Source organism: Grammomys surdaster, unplaced genomic scaffold, assembly GCF_004785775.1.
Source record: "Grammomys surdaster isolate TR1022 unplaced genomic scaffold, NIH_TR_1.0 120828, whole genome shotgun sequence".
NCBI classification, from domain to species: Eukaryota; Metazoa; Chordata; class Mammalia; order Rodentia; family Muridae; genus Grammomys; species Grammomys surdaster.
The window spans coordinates 406-20,247 of record NW_021616688.1 but is presented as its reverse complement, the minus strand read 5'-3'; the positions used below and the strand labels follow the sequence as shown (position 1 = coordinate 20,247).

The following is a 19,842-nucleotide window of genomic DNA, read 5'->3' as shown; positions in this document are numbered from 1 at the left end:
ACAGAGTTCTACCTCCTGGCTGCCATGTCCTATGACCGCTATGTAGCCATCTGCAGACCACTGCACTACCCCATCATCATGAATAACAAAGTGTGCCACATACTGGTCCTCAGCTCCTGGGTGACTGGGTTTTTATCCATCTTTCCGCCTTTGATGTTGGGACTCAAACTGGATTTCTGTGCTTCCAAACTGATAGACCACTTCCTGTGTGACACTTCTCCTGTCCTGCAGCTGTCTTGCACAGACACACGTTTCATAGAATGGATTGCATTTGTTGTAGCTATAATGACACTTATCATCACCTTGATCTTAGTGATTCTGTCCTATATGCTCATCATCAAAACCATCCTAAAGTTCCCTTCAGCTCAACAGCGGAAAAAGGCCTTTTCCACCTGCTCCTCACACATGGTTGTTGTCTCCATTACTTATGGGAGTTGTATCTTCATGTACATGAAAACATCAGCCAAGGAGAGGGTAGCTTTAAATAAAGGTGTAAGTGTGCTCAACACTTCTGTGGCGCCTTTGCTGAACCCTTTCATTTACACTCTAAGGAATCAACAGGTGAAGGATGCCTTCAGGCAGGTGCTTCATAGATTCTGTTATTCTCAAAACAGTGAATTAAGATTTAGACTTAAATAGCATGCTGTTAGGAAATGACTGAAAAAAATAAAAATTAATGTCATATATATCCATGATGGCCTATGCTATTTCTCTCCTTTACTGCTTAGATCATAATAAGTATTCTAATTGTCCTAGGTTTATCTCTCAGAATTGATCTTCTGAATCACTAGGAGCAAAATGCCTCTTCAGTTCATAATGTGAAATTCTACCTTTGCTCAGAAATCTCTCCTCTTGTGATAGGTTTATTTACTAAATGTACTGTATAAGTAAATGCAGTTAGACAATCTGAATTAGTTCTATGTCCATAATTAATTGCAAAGCATTTTATTTGTAGTTTAATATTTTGCATTGTTAAAAATAGAGACTAGCAGAGAGCATGAAATGAATCTATAATGTGATGGACTTTGTCATAGAATAGCCCTAGGAAATCAGAGTTGATCTGAACATTAAATTCATCTTATAGAAGGAAGCATCCACATGATGAAGCTTGTGATATGAATAAAGAAAATAAACATTGAAGGGTACTGTGATGAGATGTATGCAGCATGCAAAGGAATAAGGTGTTTCTTCTCTACATTTATAGTCATTCAGAATTAGTTGTCATCATTATTTGATCATTTGTTCAGTACTATCATAGCAAAAATAATACAGCTTAGTTTTCAGAGAAAATTAAATATATTTATTTCAGAGCCAAACTTTAGTGGTTGTGGCCTAGAAACAGATTTATGTTACTTATAGTTCTATATTTCTATTGAAAACAGTCTTATGAAGTTTTTTCTTTTAGTAACAAATCAAAGTAAGCCACAAATCAAGATATTTCTTAAATAAACTGGTGGAAGCATCTGGAAATTGGATTACAGAAAGGTGAAGAATCTTTCCTATAGGCTTCAGATGTTACCTGACGATAGGCCTAGCTTTAACATTTCTATAACTAGAAGCAATTGTTCTCTTAATAGATTCCAAAGCATTTTTCTACTGTTCTTGGATTTTTAAATTTCTCTTATTCTTTTATTTAAAATAGATATTTTCACATATAATACACGCTGATTAGTTTTCCCTCTGCTCCTCTTAGTTCCTACCTATCTCTCTGCTATTCTGATGTGCCCTGATTATGTCTCTCATTAGAAAACAAACAGGCTTCGAAGGGATGATAATAAAATATAATAAGATAAAACCAAAACTAGCCAATTGGAATATGACAAAACAAGCAGAAGAAAAAAAGTCCAAGGAAAGGTATAAGAAACAGATACAGATGCAGAGACCTACTTGTTCAAACACACAGGAAATCCATATAAACATTAAACTGAAAGCCATATATAAGTCAATTTTTTTCTATTAGTCACAGGATTTCTGATACAGGAGTTGGCAAGGAATGTTGTTCATGTGGCTAAGCTAGCACAGGTAAGGGAGTTAGCATCTATACCCTCGGTATTCCAGTCTCCTTGTGGCACTGAATTTCTAATCAATCTACTCTCCCTTAGCCACACAGCTTCTTTCCAGAAATTCTTATTGACAGTAAAAATAATTTGACTCCACACTTTGATGCTAAATATTCTTTATTTCTTCAAAGAAGAAATGAAAATAATTTATGAACTATAGTAAACTCATAATATTTTATACCACTGATTGAAGAAATTTTATTTGTAAATTGAAATTTTCTAAGCAATTCAGCTTCAGTCACTTTTCATCAAATTAATGATGTAGCTCTCATACAAAATAGTGCACAATTATATTAATATAAATACATTGGACAAATATTAATGCAAATGGAACTATAAGAGTCATAATAGCAACTATTCTCCTTAATCTTTTTCTTCTATCATTATAATTTTTAAATTACATATGCAAAATTAATAGCATTTATTATGGCATATTTATGATATATATGTGTAACTATAGTTTTTCTTAATCTCAACGCTGCTCACCCATGCCTTTCCCAGTCTCTCTCATCTTCACAAATAGACAGTCTCCTCTCTTAATTAGGGTTTCTGTTGCTTTGATAGAAACACCATAAAGCAAATTGGGGGTTAAGTAGTTATTTCTGTTGTACTTCCACAGCACTCTTCCTCACTGAAAGAAGTCAAGAACAGAAACTCAAACAAGGCAGGGTTCTGGAGACATGGGTTGATGCAGAAGCCATGGAAGATTTCTGCTTCCTGGTCTCACATGGCTTGCTTAGCCTGTTTTCTTATAGAACCCAGGACCACCAACCCAGGAATGGCACTAGCCACAATGGGCTAGATATTCCCTGACTGATCACTAGTCAAGAAAATGCTTTAGAGCTGGATCTCATGGAGGCATTTCCTCAACTGAAGCTCCTCCCTTTATGACGACTCTAGCTTGAGTGTACTTGGCACACAAAACCAGCCAGTACAACTGACCCCTTGTCAGCTTAACACACAAACACATAACTATTAAGCTACAGTGCTTTGTTTATTATTCAGGCCAAAGTTCTCACATTGAAAACATACATAACTTTAAAAGGCATTAAAATTCCAGTCCCTTTATAAATGCAATAATTTTAAAATTCAAAGTCTTGTACAATTTAAAACATCTTAACTATGGGTTAAGTAATACTTCTTACTTCAAGAGGCAAAACTCATGGCACACTCACAATCAAAACAAAGCAAAACCAAAATCCAAAAATTCCAATGTCTTGGACCCACTCAGGAACTTCTAGACTCCTCCAAAGGCTTAGGTCACCCACTTCTCCAACACACAGAGCTTGTTTTCCAAGGTTCGATTCCACTTCTGTTACTCTTGGTGATTTTCCCATAGTACTGGCATCTCCAAAACTCTGGGGTCTTCTATTTGAACTGGGTTGCACTTTGACCAATAGCCTTTCATAGGCTCTCTTCATGGTGCCAAGCCCAGATATCACTTTCAAACATGGCTTCCTTCTACAAGATAAATTTACCTTCATTGTTTGGGAATTAATTTGTGTACTAATAGTGTGTCTGTATTCCAGCCAGATCATAGTAATTCCGGGCATGTCTGCATTCTGGCTGGATCATACCTTTATATATCATCACTTTCCAGAGCAGCCTGTGGATGGATTAAAATTCTTCTACAGACTATTCAGGCCCAGCTGACCATACTGACAGAACCTTAATTCAAAATAGCAAATGGTCCTGATAGAGTCTTTAAATTTACCTCTGAAATTTCACACACCAGGCCTCATCTCCTGCACTGCTCTCAAAACTCTTATCTTCCAAGATCCTAAAGAACATTCCACTTAGCACTCAATATTCAGTGGACTTTCTAGCCCAAAGTTCCAAAGTCCTTCCACAATCCTCCCAAAAACATGGTCAGAACTGTCATAACAATACCCCACTACACCAGTTCCAATTTGTTTTAGAGTTTTTTATTACTGCAATGAAAAAATCAAGCTGGGAGGAAGGTTTATTTGTCTTACACTTCCATAGCACTGTTTGTAATGAGGAAAGTCAAGATAGGACCTCAAACAGAACAGGATCTTGGAGGTAAGAGCTGATGCAGACGCCATAGAGGGGTACTACTCACTGACTTGCTTCACATGCCTTGCTCAGCCTGCTTTCTTATAGAACCCAGGACCACCAGCCCAGCAATGGCACCACTCACAGTGAGCTAGGCCCTCCCTCACTGATCACTAATTGAGAAAATGCTTTACAGCTGAATCTCATGGAGGCATTTCCTCAACTGAGGTTTCCTCTCTTCTGATGACTCCAGTTTGAGTTAAATTGTCACACACACACACACACACACACACACACACACACACACACACATAAACAAACAAACACAAAACCAGCCAGTATATCCCCTTTTGTTTTCTTTATTACTCTTTTTTTTTCCTACCTTAAGGTCTCTACATCATCTCTCCAGTCACTGCCCCAATACCTCCCATGTCTTTTAGTAATTAAATGAAGTATCCACAGTTTGTATTTCAGTCACTGTAGATACTCTTGTTCCTTATGAAAATTTAATTGAAAGAAAATACTCAATTTGCATGTTATATATAGAGTTTATGAGCTCACATAAAAATTTAAGGTCTCCTGATGAGGTCCAGGAGTCACCCCACAAACCATACATATACCAATCTCAGTCAGAACTGATCCATCAGGCCCACAGACCAGACTCAAGAGCTGACTGTGACCACAAATGTTTCCCAGGGACAGTTTATAAAGGCAAAAACCACAGTAAGCTCATGTGCAGGTCCAAGAAGTGCTGTCCAGTGGTCAGCTCTGACTCAAACTATTTCAGCTAGGTAGACAGAACAGTTCTAATTGACCTTTAGTTTGATTGACCCTAAGTGGAGCTTATGGTTCTGGAATTTCTTAGGATTAACAAACCTCAGAAAATAACAGGGTATGTGGTTTACCTGACCTTGCTGTGAGATAAGCAATATCTCTGTGTCAGTAGCAATATGAAATTATTGGCAGGTAGGGAACAAAATGGCTACAGCTAAGTTGGAGGAGCAGGCTTTGACACCTCCCATGCTATACCTGAGTCCATGTGCTGATTTGATGTGTCAGCCTGTCTGTTGCACCTCTTTATTTAACAGATCTCATTCCCTTTTGGCACTGTGTTGCTATTTTTCTTCTTTCAGAAAAATACAATAATGAATGTTACCTCAATACATGTAGAAAATAGATATAGTACCGTGCCAACTCTTTTAAGCTTTATCTTTCCAGAATGTACCTTTGCAGGGGTGTGGCTTGACTGTCTACCAAACAGGGTTTCACCCAATTCTCCTCCAAAGTTTTAGAAATAATCCTTAGAAGGAAACAGAACTCACGGAAATGAAGGGGACCCTATAGGTGGTCATGGCAGGCAGGGAAGCCAACTGAAGAGATGAGAATGAAAACTCATTTCAGATTGTACTAGCCTAAGGGCCTAAGGAAGTGTTTCAGTAATACAGATAATATAGAGGTCACTTGGGCGGTTAAATATCTCCAATAAGGTTATAGAGCTTTGGGGAAGCCTCAGGATATACAGATAATTTGAGAATCCTTTAGACTATTATGTTTTTCAATTCCTGATTGTTGAAGCTTGGGAAGCCCCTGAATGTAAGGATTATTTAAATTACTAGCCGCTTATGGTCCTTATTTTAGGAGCTTAATATGGCATGGTCCAATTGGCTATTTATTAGTCACTCCCACTTCCCAGCTTTCAAGATGGAAGAACAGGTTTTACATTTCTTTCCCATTGGAAATAATTCTTCATTGCCATTTCTTAAGATTTCTGGTTTCCATAGAGATCTGTGGGAACAAGTATCTTCATGCTGTGCTCCCAACATGGAAGGACCTATTCCAATTCTGTTACTTTCTATAAGAACCCATCCAAGCTGAAATTGGAAAGTGATTTATTTGTTTATTACTGCAGTAGATGATGTTCAACATCCTTTTGAAGATGAAGCCTGAAAACTGCTGACAATGTTTAGGATTTGGACTAGAGTTCTGCAGGCAAGTGAAGTAACATTAGGAAATGACAGTTATTTTCAGTATTGTCTGAGTGTTTGTTAATAATTTTGCCACAAATGTAAATGGTTCCCAAACTTAAAACCCTCAATGGATGTCATATTAGATCATCACCCTGGATACAAAGAACAAGTCTCTTCTCTATCTCCCATTACTAAGTTATATACAAAACCCACCCTCTGAAAAGTCTGCAATAGAAGCACTAAGGGAAACAGATGCTAGGAAACAGCTTCCTAGCTCCATCTATAAGAAGAAGGTCATAAGTGACACTGCTGTGTTTGCATGCAGTTAAACACAGCTTCTGTAAAAACATCTCAGACTGTAGAATCAGAAGTTACAATTCATACTTCTATCATTGGTCATGTCTGTGTTGGGAAGGGTCAAATATATTGACTTAATTTTCATTTTGTCCAGAGTGTGCATCTATTACATAGGAACATTTGAAATTCCATTATGAGTACTCAGCTTTAGAAAATGCAGTTATAATACTCCAAACCTCTTTAAAGCTCTGATTGAAAGGTCAGATTCTACAGGATAAAGTCTTTAGTTGAAATGGAAAGAATCATTGCAAAATTATAATTTGTAAAATATATAATATTATATCATGAATCTTTCTCTTATCTGGAAATAAACTGCATCTGTATTCTAAAATCTATCAGTTCCTAGAGGAAAAAAGATTCATTTTCAAGTTCTACAATAGACCCTTTCCAGTCAGTAATTTTTATACTCTGTGAAAAATTTATAGGTTTTTGTTTGAGTTTAATTTTTTTAAAGTACTGAAATTAGTAATATTTACAGATATTGACATGAAACATTCTATGAGAATGTAAATGTTTATAATTTCATTGATTACAAAATGTAGTCTATACAAAAATATAATACTTGCAGAATATATTTGGAGCTAAATGCATAATTATGTCCTGGAGAGGTGGCTCAGTAGGTACAAGCCTTGCTACACAAGCTTGAGGAACTGAGTTCAAATTACCAACACTCATATAAAAGCTGTGTTGGTACCCATGTGTTGCACGTATTATTTATAAAACTGTTCCTGGTCCGGCTTTTTCCCCGGCAGTAGCCATTTTTTCATTGCTATGACTCTGCAGGCATCGTTTTCTCACTGCTCTGGCTCTGGACAGCAGCTCCAGCTATCTAGAGACATTGGCCCTTGCACCCACGAGATCCCAGCATAGGGGATGGCTCTGCCAATCCACCACGCTGCCTCCACAAAGCTCGGCTGAATCCCAGACAATACCTGCCATCCTCGCGGTACTTGTAGAAATGAGACTCTTAAAGCTTAACAATTAATCAATGAATTTATATATTTGGAAATGCTCAAACAACAAGATTCCCACACAATTAGAATTGTTACCCAAAATCTAACCTTTTGATAAGTTGCTACCAAGGACTGCTCTTGAACCATCCGTGGTTCTCCATGCTGTTAGCCTTCTCTCCCTCCTCCCTAGTCTCCTCCCCTTCCTCTCCTCTCCTCCTGACCCCTCACTCTGACTACAACCCAATCACCAAGTCTTACTGCAAATGTAGCAGGAAAATATTCCACTATACTCAATAGTTAGGTACAAGTAGAATCCCAGTAACTTGCTAGCCAGTCATTCTGCCATAAATTGTAAGCTGCGGGTCATTGAAAAGACCATTTCTAAAAATAAGATGGAAAAGACTAGAAGACACCCGACCTTTGGTCTCTCTGTACACGTGCTCAGGTGAGCACAACCATGCAAAAGTAAACACAAAACAAGCAAATGTGCGTATACACACACACACACACCCCACAGCCAAAATTTGTAATACAGGATTTTGCATCTTTAAAAGACCAGGGAGTTTGTTCTTTCTTTTTTTTCAGAAATAATTTATTTATAATTATTTTATTAACTTTTAGTGAATTATTCATGTATAAAAATATTCTAATTAGTATATATAATTCCTTCATCTTTAAGCTCCTTCCCACTCCTAATAACCACTCTTCCTCCCTAAACATTCCACTCTTACATTTGTGGGTCAAAACTCGCGCACAGGTTGTAGGCGGGGGCGAGTGGCACAGGCTCCGTGAATAATAAATAAATTAATGAAAATGAAAGTATACTGATTCAGTAAAATATATTTAGTAAATTAAGAAACAAATAGAAATCTCAAAATACCTACTCCCTGATACCATTATCAATACATTTTCTTAAAATTAAAAAAAAAACGAAGAATGCAATGATGAAGAACACAAGGACTCTATATAATTTTGTTTCCATTATCAGCATAGAAATAATAACATTTTCAGTAATTAATAAAATCTTACATATCCTCTTTTAAAAGGATCAGAATGAATCAGACTTAGAGAAAGAGAAGACTGAAAATTTAAATGTTAGATTTTGGACTTGATAGAACAGATTGGAAGATTCTTTCCCAAATGAAGAATTTCCAGAGAAATCCAATCTAAATCTTACAATGCTGCCTTGTGACAAAATTGCAGAATGGCAGTCCATAGAAATGCTAGATTAAGAGGCTTCAGACATAAACCAATATAATTGAACTAGATATTATATTTATATTTTCAAAGATCAATCACTAGGTGAACATCAATATTCTTAATTAAGAATACTGGTTATATTTGGTAATGACACTTTGAAGCAATATCATTCAATAGATTATGTGTTTTATTTTGTAGAGATTGAAATTTGTAATATGTACATGTGTTAATACATCATACAATTGATTCCTATTCAGGATTTTAATGGGCTTCTGACTTAAGTTCTGAAAAGCTTGATTCTGAAATTGCGTATTTTTTAGAGATGTTGGTTATCTTCGAGATGTCTTTGTAGACTGAAGCTGATGATGTTTTGACATATGTATCTGGTAGACTGGAACATTTTTTTAGACATTATGGCATAAAGCTTGTTACTAATATATCCTATAATCCTACAGACCAAACAATTGTAAAATATCTAAATGTAGGTGTAATGTAATGCATGGTGTGTAAAAGTTGTCCTTGTGTTAATTCAAACGCTGACTTCTCTCTCATCATATCTTGCTTCAATTCAGACACAGCATTGTAATGCATATGCCTAGAGTCTTCTGTCTTAAGTTTGTGAAAATAATTATTTACCATTTAGTCTCTGACTTGTCAATAAATACTGATAACCCAATGGCTAGGCAGAGTAAAGAATAGGGCAGAAACTTCTGCCAGTCACGAGAAGATTCAGATGAGCCATAGGGAGAGAGTCTGAGAAGACATCATGATGAGAAACATTTGAAGCAGAGAGGGCTAGAGCAATATTAAACTGCAAGTATCATGGGGATGGGAATGGTAGGTAGCCAAATTAGCTTAGAGGTTAAAATAAATCAATATCTGCTCAGATACTGAAGTGAAGCTTAAAATAAATCTTGGTTTTTCTGTGTGGTTCTTGGGGACTAGCAAATGTTAAGAAATACAGCTGCTGTATTAATTTACTGGTTACATTTATAATACAATAATTTATTTTATTTCTAACTACACTTTAAAAGAAATGCCCATAGAACAAAATAGAAATATAGATTCTTCCAGAAATAGATCAAATAATGCTTTATTGACTTTACACTTTTTAAATGTCAATGAGACAGGCAATACAATTGCTGAAAAACACTGGATCTAAAAAAAGACTGTTGAACTAAATGAGCCTATATTTGTGATCACCTCAAAATGGAAGTCAGGAAATGTATTGCATTAGGGAATTGGCTTTGTCTTTGTTTCCACAGGAGATGAAATGCTGTGTGTTCCTTCAAAACTAATAAAGATCAAATTTGACTGAAGGAGACCTCCTGAAAATCTTGTCTATACACATGAAGAATGAAGTTAAGAACAACACAATAGATAACATGAATGCTGATCCCGCTACATTGGAAGAGCTCTGAGAATGGCTGAAACATATCTCTGCATAGCCAATAAATCTTTTTCGCTATAGTGTCCTCTGGGCTTATTATTACATGTCATCATTTTGTATGGCATAGATGGAAATTTATATTACTGTTTGGTTATACAGTTCAAATGGAATTATAAAGTTTGATGTCTTTCACCTGCTCAAAGAGCAGAGAATCATCTTTAGTGGATTTGTGCACACTGCACATTCCATACGTTTGTTAATAAAGATATGTATGTTATATTTAAAAGTTTATGTATTTTCAGAGCAAAAGGACCAGATGCCAATGATCCAGCCTAATGGACTGACTCAGTAGCTCTTTCCTCAAAATTCTACATTCATAACAACTTCAAAGAGTTCAATGGTCCAGTCTTACAAAATATTCCAGAACTGAAAATGATTTAATTCAGTAACAATCATTTGAATGGCTTCACCTTTTAAAATCTTAATTAAGTCTCTACTCCTTTCTCCTATTATTCTGATTTTATCTGTTTGCTAGACCCACCATGGTTTACATACTGCCTCAAAATACACAAATGCTTTAGAGCCATGACCCTCATCATTCCCACCTACTCTAATACAGACTACATATGATTTACTAGAGTAATCTCTCTAAAATTAAAGGGTTAATACTGAAATGTCCATCTTGCACACAGTTTCAGTGACTTCTCTAATTAGAAAAGCTAGATATAGAATATCCTTCAAGATATAAGGTGCATATAAAACATACATATATTGACCATGCCCCAGACGTCTAAACAAAGAAAACTAAAAATGAAAACTTGGAATGCCACAAAGAAATGAAAAAAGTGGGAGGTAATAGATTGTAGCTGCCTGCAGCCATGAATCAACTGGGTTCACCTGAAAGGGGGCTGGGAACTAAAGGAAGACAGAGGGCGAAAAGAGATGAAGCCAAGACAAAGTTCTCTGATCAATGCTCAATGCTTTAATGTTTAGCTTTTCAATTTAAAGGGAAAGACCCTGCCCGAACCCTTCCTAGTTTCAGCAGGAGAGAAGAGTGGGATAATCCATTCTTAGTCACGGGTCAAGCACACGGACAGTTCTTCTTTTAAGTTCCGTGCAGCCAAGGTGGGTAACTCCACCTAGATCCTTATCGCTTGGTCTGTTGTGGTAAATAAGGTCTCTCGGGCCTGTTCAAGGCCAGGGGAAAGGCACAATAGATATATGATTTGATTATTTGACACCACGTGTAGATATGTAATATCTATACCAAAAAGCATATGCAATACAATTAACCAATTAAAAGCAAAACAAGAATATTTTAATTTTTCGGCAAATTCTTCTACGACTATATGTGGACATTATTGACATGATAGGTTCAAGTCCATACTCTTTTCTGAATAATAGATTCTGTCATGTTTTGATCTGTCCATCTCTCCTATCTTGTTTCTTTCAATTTTATTATAACATTAAAAGAGCTGTAAGACAGGCATCTGTATGTCTTTAGATGTTCAGATGTTAGGGAACTGTGAGACAGGATTCGTGTGTCTTTAGATGTTTGGGTGTTATTTTTATTGAGTGGTCCATAGTCCAAATAGAGAGTACTCACTGAATAACTCTGTGGGCTGCATTTCTCCTATGTAATACATGGAGAAGCTAGGGCAGAAATGCTTGTCTAACCTGTACTGAGTGTCTGGTAAGCTGAGGAGGGATGGAGTGTATGATGCATGTGCACCCTTGTATGGAAGTCAGCAGAAAACTGGGGAAAGTTCTCACCATGGATTTTGGAATCAAATTCAAGTGCAATGATTTATGGAAATGAATGTGTAATAAACAATAACATATACCCATAAAAGTACTTTTAGAAAGGGATTAGAGGAAATTAGTTATTGCAGAGTGCAACCTTTCATGGGAAAATAGAGTGTAAGGTGGAATGGAGTTACAGTGTTCTTCAGAAAAACATCCTGTATATAAAATAACTGCTGAGATAGAAAAGCAATCATAAAAATAGATGAACTAGGCTTTCACTTTTAATGTATGGTTTCAGTTGATAAACGTTTTACAGTTTTAAACTTTGCTTTTTAAAAAGCCCAAAGTCTTTCGTAATATGTCCCAAAAGACTTCTTTCACCTGCTGGTTTCTTAGTGTATAAATGAAGGGGTTCAAGAGAGGGGCTATTGAAGTATACAGCAAAGCTACACCTTTAGACATAATCACTCTCTCCCTTGCAGATGGTTTAATATACATGAAGATGCAACTTCCATATGTTATGGAGACAACAATCATGTGGGAAGTGCAGGTGGAGAAGGCTTTGGTTCTTTGCTGTGCAGAAGGGAAATTCATAATAGTTTTAATGATGAAAGAGTAAGAGAGACTCACTAGTACCAGTGTGACTACAAGTGTCACCACTGCTAAGACAAAGGACATCATTTCTAGGACATGAGTGTCTGTGCAGGAGATCTGTAAAATAGGAGACGTTTCACACATAAAATGATCAATTATCCTGGGACCACAGAAATCCAGCTTCAGACCCATGGCCAATGGGGGAAAGATGATCAAGAATCCAGTCACCCAGGAGCTAAGGACAAGTTGGTAGCACACTTTGCTGTTCATAATGATAGGATAGTGCAATGGTCTGCAGATGGCAACATATCGGTCATAGGACATGGCAGCCAGGAGATAAAATTCTGTGACTCCCAGCAAAAGATAGAAAAACAACTGAGATACACAATTATTATAAGAAATAGTTTTGTCTCCAGTCACAATGGTTGTCAAGAATCTGGGAATGCACACTGTTGTGAACATGATTTCCAAAAAGGAGAAATTACGGAGAAAGAAATACATTGGAGTTTTGAGGCGAGGGTCCAGCAGGGTGAGGAGCACAATGATTAAGTTCCCCAGCAGGCTCATCATGTAATTGAGAAAGAGAAACAGAAAAATCACAATTTGCAATCGTGGGTCATCTGTCAATCCTAAAAGAATGAAGTCAAGGTCCATTGACTGATTTTTCATCCTCATTTGTGAGCCTTAGCAAACAAATATAGAAAATTAAAAACAAATAAATATTTTATGTGCATTAGAATTTATATACCTACACTAAAGCAGAAAGGGGGGGTATGTCATAAAATTGGTTTTCAAGTGTTTTTTAGCCTGAAATTTCAGGTGACATATACTTATAGGCCATAGGATAAATATAAACTTGACCTAGTCTGTTTTTTTCTTAATATTCTTCATATAATCCCCATACTCCCCTTAAAAATCAGATAGTATTTTTCTTTAATTTGCATAAATGCTAATTAACACATTCACTTCCAAATGGCCTCTACTGTCATGCAGGCCATGAGATACTGATCCCCTACACCCTTGGGCCCCTGAAGTAATCTGAATTACAGACCTGTGCCACTGGTTCTGGCTTATTTGTGGATAAAAACACTTTTATTTTAAAATTATAGTTTAATTGCAGTACTTTCTCTCCCCTTCCCTCTCTCTAAATTTACCATGTACCCTGCACCCTTGCTCCCTTTCAAGTTCACAGGCTCTGTTTTGGATGAATACATGTAGGCATGTGTATTCCTAAATATGTAAGTACAACCTGTTCAGTTTGCATAGTGCTACTTGTGTATGGTTTCAGGGCTGTTTCGTGTTGAATAACCAGTTAGGGCTCTCTTCTCTTTAAATGAGTTTACTAGCCGCCTTCTTTCCTATATTTATTCCTTTTTCATTTATCTTATTAATATTCTTTTCCTTTCCATATGGTATTTTATAAACCAATCTGGGGGAAGAACAATGCTACAAACATAATAGAATTTTACAAAAATCAGTATTTGTGAATAATTCCAAGATGGGCATTTTAAGATTTAAGTTTAAAATCAAGTTTTAGTTTCTAAGTACTTACAAGCTTTCTTCAAGTGAACATATTTACTATTTTCCTGTTATCCATAATGCTCATATTTGAAAAGATGACTAGATATTAGTCATTTCTGAATGATGTAGGTTCAGCAGACTTAGAATTATGGTATCACCAAACAACAAGAATTGCTTATCACAGCATTTTCACACTATTTTTTAAAAAAAGTTAAAGAAAAGCAATTATAGATATAATAGTATAAAATAAAATACATTAGTTAATTTGTTAAACATAATCTCTAAATATCTACACTTAAAACATTTTATGAAATGTAAAAATTCATAATCCAGACACAATTGCCTTAATTGGACTTACTATGCATTTGCCTTAGTTTCACATTATAAAATTAATTTAAAATTAGCATGAACATTTCATCTTATGAAGTTTCACATTACAAAAATAATGTAAAATCAGCATGGACTCACTTTTTTGCATACTTTAACCTTTCTTTGTTAAAGATAATATTTCAATTGTTTACATGATCATTTTTTATTCATGAGAAATATCTATTTCTAATGTTTTTGTCAGAAGAGGCACAAGTAATATACTTCCATAAAGAATTTCCACATTCCTTCAAACTCACATTTACTATAAAATAATGAGATTATGATGATAATTTTAACGTGTGCCATTTGATAGGCTGAATTTTATAAACTTTAGCTCTTAGTGTTGAGATTGCAGTCATTGCAATTTTCCAATTGGATGTCATTCTTAAAGATGAAGTAAAAATCAGGAGTAATAAGAAGAATATGAACTCATTGCTGAAATACACACAACTCTTAGGTCAAAGAGATGCCTCATAGCCAGCTGTGCACTTATAAACGCTCTAGTTCCACTGCTTCTCACTTCCAATTAACTCAGGGGATCTACTGAATTCACAGCAAACTCTTCTCTAGGGATCACTGCTACAAAGTACTCATTAATGGTAATAAGAGATACCAAGATCTATCAGAACTTTAGGAAAAGCATCCCAGAGGAGTGTGATAAATGACTTAGAAAAGTCAAGAAAATGCTTTTCAGAGCCTTCAACAATTCACTGTAGTTGCTATGCATTTCCAAAACTAGCCCCCTGTTGAGTTTATGTTTTTATAAGCTATGCTCCTATGCACTATCTTTTAATTCTGTTGAGGTTTTTTGTTTTGTTTTGTTTTTACTTTGGTGTAATTTTTGTTCTTGTGTCTTTGGTATCATATCTTTCAAATCAACTATGTCATTAGGACTAGAACGATGGTGGTATGGTTAATAGTATTGGCTTTCTTCCACATGACCTGGATTTGAATCCTAACACACATATGACATCACAACAACATGCAACTCAAGTCCCAGGAAGTACAACACCTTCTTCTGGTCTCCACAAGCACAGGACACATGTGGTATACAGGCACACATGCAGACAGAACATCCATATACAGAAAATGAAAGAAAATTTTAAATGTGAAAGGCCATGTAAAGTTGACCTCCAAGTTTTCTTCCAAGATTTTAAAATTATCAAGTATTATATTATTATATTTATACAATTCTCTTAAAGCTGATTTTTGCGTGTGATATAAATGAAGTCTACAATAACTTATTTCTTTATGGATATCCACGTTTCCAACACCAAGGTTAAGTGAAGTTATAATCTATGGGCAAAAGCATAAATATTCAGAAAGCAGTTGGATAGATGTATTGCATTTGTTTAAACAACCAATAGCACTTTTTCTCCCTGGTGCCTATGACTTCATCTGCCATGAGATTTTGTCTGAGCTCATAATGCCAGTTTTAAAGTATGCCCCCTATCCAACTCACTGAGTTATTACTAAACCCAATAAAAAAAAATTTAAAAAACCCAGGCAGTGGTGGCGCACACATTTAATCCAGGCACTTGGGAGGCAGAGGCAGGTGAATTTCTGAGTTTGAGGTCACCCTGGTCTACAGAGTGAGTTTCAGGACAGCCAGGGCTATACAGAGAAACCCTGTCTCAGAAAAAAAAAAAAGATTGATTTTTATCCATAATAGTCCATGCCACTATGGCTATAGCTAGTATTCCTTGCTTGGCACTTCTACAATATAGCATACAAGATCAATAGCTGAGTAGAAATGTGGGTTATCATTCTTCCCAACAGCTTACATAGTTTTTTCTATAATTATGAAAGATGTCCAACAGAGAGGAAATATTTCTGGGTCAGTCCAGCTTGATTTCTTCATTTTATGCAACCAAACTGTGCTTTGTTTGTCTTGAGCAATAGAACTTACAATTTAGTTCTAACATGCAACCAATAGCAATGACACCAGCCTTTACCATGTCAGGGACTCTTGAGGGACCCCATCACCAACAATTCACAGGGGACAACCTACTTCTAGCATCGGGATGCTCATTTAACTAGGATGTGACTTCCTGGAGTGTCTTTCCCCACCCTTATAGGACACCTTTGCTCATTCTTTAAATGATGCTTTAATATTTACAGGCTGTCATAAAATCTCCTAAAGCACCTTAGTGTGCATCATCTGTGCCTTACACAGCTGTCCTAGTTTTATTTGGTGGTAAAATGCCTGACAAAAGCAACTTAAGCAAAAAATTAAAATGAGGTGGGGGGGGAGTTGTCTCTCAATTGTCTCACACAGGTCACGGTCCATAACAGCAAGTAAGTCAAGACAGCAGGAAGGAGAAACAGCCAGCCATATTATATCTAGGACTGAGAGCAGAAAGCAACAAATTAATGAATGCCTGCTAGTGCTAATTTCATAGTCTTCATTCACATCCATAAAATGGAGCCATCAATATTCAGGATAAATAGTCACACCTTGGGTAACATAATCAAAGTAATCATCCAAAGATCTGTGCACTTGATTCTAGATTACGTCAAGTTAACAAATAAGCTATAACTTCCATTAAGCTCTCAGAATTCTGGAGTTGTTCCTAACCCTTGCACTTTTTGTTAGCCAAATTCCTACCCTTGCTATTTTATGTGTACTTGTATACCCCTCAAATGGATTTACAGATCTGTAAGCATTCACATAACACTGTATCATCTAGACAAGCAAGGTAAGAAGCCAGGTTCCTGGGCCATTAGTCCATGACAAATAGTGGGGCTATGAAGATAGATAGTATAAGCATTCTGAATGTTCATGATTATCTGCATCAATCCAGTATCAGTTGATTTGTGGATCAGAAGCAGAAGAAAGAGCCATACCACATGGTTTGAGCAGGCAGAGAACATTCGGAGACTCACCAGCTGTGGGAGCCACTACAGTGTACAAATGTGTAGGGGATAGATAGGAGAGAAAGAGAAGCAGAACAGTTTGAGCATTATGAAGATAGGTGGAACTGGAGATGAATAGCCCGTGATGAGTAGCCAGTCCTGCCGCCGGAGGCCATGGTGAGGTCCCAGCCTTTGCTGCCACTAAGGGCCATGCTGGGTTGGTGGTCATGCAGCAACAGTGGTCTATGTCAGTGTCCATGGTACATAGTACCACTAAAGAACGTGTGAACAATTCTGATCAGGATAGCTGTCAGGAAACATATAGATGTCCAAGGGCAAAGCAGAGCTGGGCCTGCACCTGATTGGATTCATACACTGTAGACAGCTGGTCCTTCCTCTTACCGGCTGAGACACTCAGGAGAATAGGCTTTGTACCTCACCTAAACAGCATAACAGAGCTAGCTCTTACAGGAAGGTATGGGAGGGCTGGCTAGAGGGCACGTATATATAGAGGTGACCCTGACACTTATCTGCCATAGGTGGTTTGAAGGTTTGGTGGTGCCTTTCCATCCTCACCCATCACCACCTGCAGTAGTCAGGAGAGTTGTCCCCAGGGTCATGAGAGCTCAAGTACTAGTCTGCCCCTCATCAGCTACAATACTAGGAAGAGTGGGTCCTACACTTCACCTAGGCAACTCAGTAGAGCTAGCCCTGGTGGCAAAGGTATGGATGAGCCAGACACAAGGATGTGAGTGTGAGAGAGATGGCTCAAACTTTCAGTGATTAATATCCACTTATAGGTGAGTACATACCATGCATGTCCTTTTGAGACTGAGTTAACTCACTCAGGATGATATTCTCAATATCTATCCATTTCTCTGCAAAAATTCTACCAAATAACTCCTACAGCATGTTATATTATATAATAATCCATAGGGTACTGGATGTGTTCACTCCATATTATCCATTGTCTTGCTCAGTTGCAGTTGCTGGTCCCACCACTATTTCACAATCAAAACATGTGACATCATAGTCTTACTCTCTTCCAAGCTCCTAGGAGGATGGTCTTTTTATGGGATAGTGGCAAAAAATTAACCATTGTAACTGTGTTTACAGGGGTAGGACAATTGGCTGTTAAAGATTATTAGGAAAATACAATGAAAGAAGACAACAAAGATATGCATAATGCAAACAAGATCAAGATATGAAAGAAATTAGTTGAAATGAATGGAAAATTTTTCAATGATCATAGATTATTAGAACTGATGTTGTATTATATTATAGTTATATGCTCAAAAGTAGTCTACTGATTAACACAATCCCCCTCATAATCCAAATGACATTCTTTACAGAACTAGAAAAAAATCAAATAAATCCATACTCCATAATGATACATAAAAGACTCCAAATTAGGATAGAGAAGGATCTAGGTATCAATAGTTCTATAAAGTCTCTCTCTCTCTCTATATATATATATATATATATATATATATATATATAATATTTTAACCAGAAAACTCCACCTCCACCAGGTTTAGAAACAGATAGTTTGTATGAGTAGAAGGCCATCAGCATTTACAATGTGTACAGTCCTAGCCTGAAAATCCTGTATATAGGATGTTTTGTGTAATTATTTCCAAAATTTGCAAAACCAAAGGTATACACAAAATGCTCTGTCTTCTTTCAACAAGAGATGGGAAACCATGCAAATATCTATCACTAGAATCTTGGATGCATGAACTATGTTTAGTATAATCCTAAATGCAATTGCATGTGTATATATTATGCAATGCATATAGTGCATATATGTCAAAAATAATGATACATACACACATCACACACACACACATATTTTATATATAATATATTATACATATATATGGTAGCAGCTTTCACATCTTAGCAATTGCAACATGATTTTTAGAATTTTTTGTTTTGTTTTATTGTTTTTTTCTTTATTTTATTTATTTTGCTATATACACATATATGCAAATATATACTGTTTTCCAAATCTGGATTGATTTTTAAAGAGAATTATTTACCAGCCATGAGTATACTGCAGTTGCCCTGCTGTAACTGAAACTAAGAGGACTTCTTGACTTAAAGGCCATCCACACATCTACTTTCATACATATTTTTCATAATTTAAAAGAAAATGTAAACTAGAACAGATATAGAAGGACTGTGGAACATGGGACATGCAAGCTGAAGGAAGACTCTCTTGGAAAATGGTAATTAGAATAGGACTAGGGGATAATGAGGGAATGAAACGAAAATCGGAGGGGTATAAATGAGATTCAAGTATAATCACACACATACACACACACACACACAATTTCCATGATGAAACCCATTATTTGCATAATAAGAGAAAAAATTAAAAGTTTCAAATTAATGTCCAGAAATAATACTTAATAATAAATAAGACAAAAGCAATTGATGAACAAAGAAAATAAATAATAAAATACATTCAATATCTCTTTTGAAAAATAGATTGCAGGGCCTGCTCCCTCCAGTGCTACAACAGGTGAGGGGCAGGGTCAGTTCTCCTGCACTGATAACCCAGGGGCCAGCTCTTCTTCCTGTCATTGGTGGCAATGGGCAAGAGGGGCAGGAAGGTATCCCTTCCTCATTTACACCACTGCCTCGATGGGGGCAAGGCCAGTTTTCTCACAATGCCCAGGTGACACTTGTGGCCAGTTCTGCATATACCTCAAACATCAACTTGTCCCCGGGTGGCAGCTCAGACCATCTGCCTGATCCTTCGTGGTAACAGATACCAACTGCTTCAGGGCCAAGGACCCAGATGTGGC

The 19,842-nt window shown here is 36.6% G+C and overlaps 2 protein-coding genes across 2 annotated transcripts; one reads left to right on the top strand and one right to left on the bottom strand.

The window, feature by feature from the left end:
- Window positions 1–6: 6 nt before the first annotated feature.
- Window positions 7–639, top strand: LOC114635992 (olfactory receptor 6C6-like; the record flags this gene model as incomplete). Its single annotated transcript, XM_028784313.1, has 1 exon — window positions 7–639. A coding segment is annotated over one exon (633 nt), but the record flags the coding sequence as incomplete, so codon positions are not given.
- Window positions 640–12,007: 11,368 nt separating this feature from the next.
- On the bottom strand, window positions 12,008–12,952 carry LOC114635991 (olfactory receptor 6C6-like). The gene has a single exon (XM_028784312.1). The coding sequence runs from the start codon at window positions 12,950–12,952 to the stop codon at window positions 12,008–12,010; it is 945 nt and encodes a 314-aa protein (XP_028640145.1).
- Between the last annotated feature and the right edge of the window lie 6,890 nt (window positions 12,953–19,842).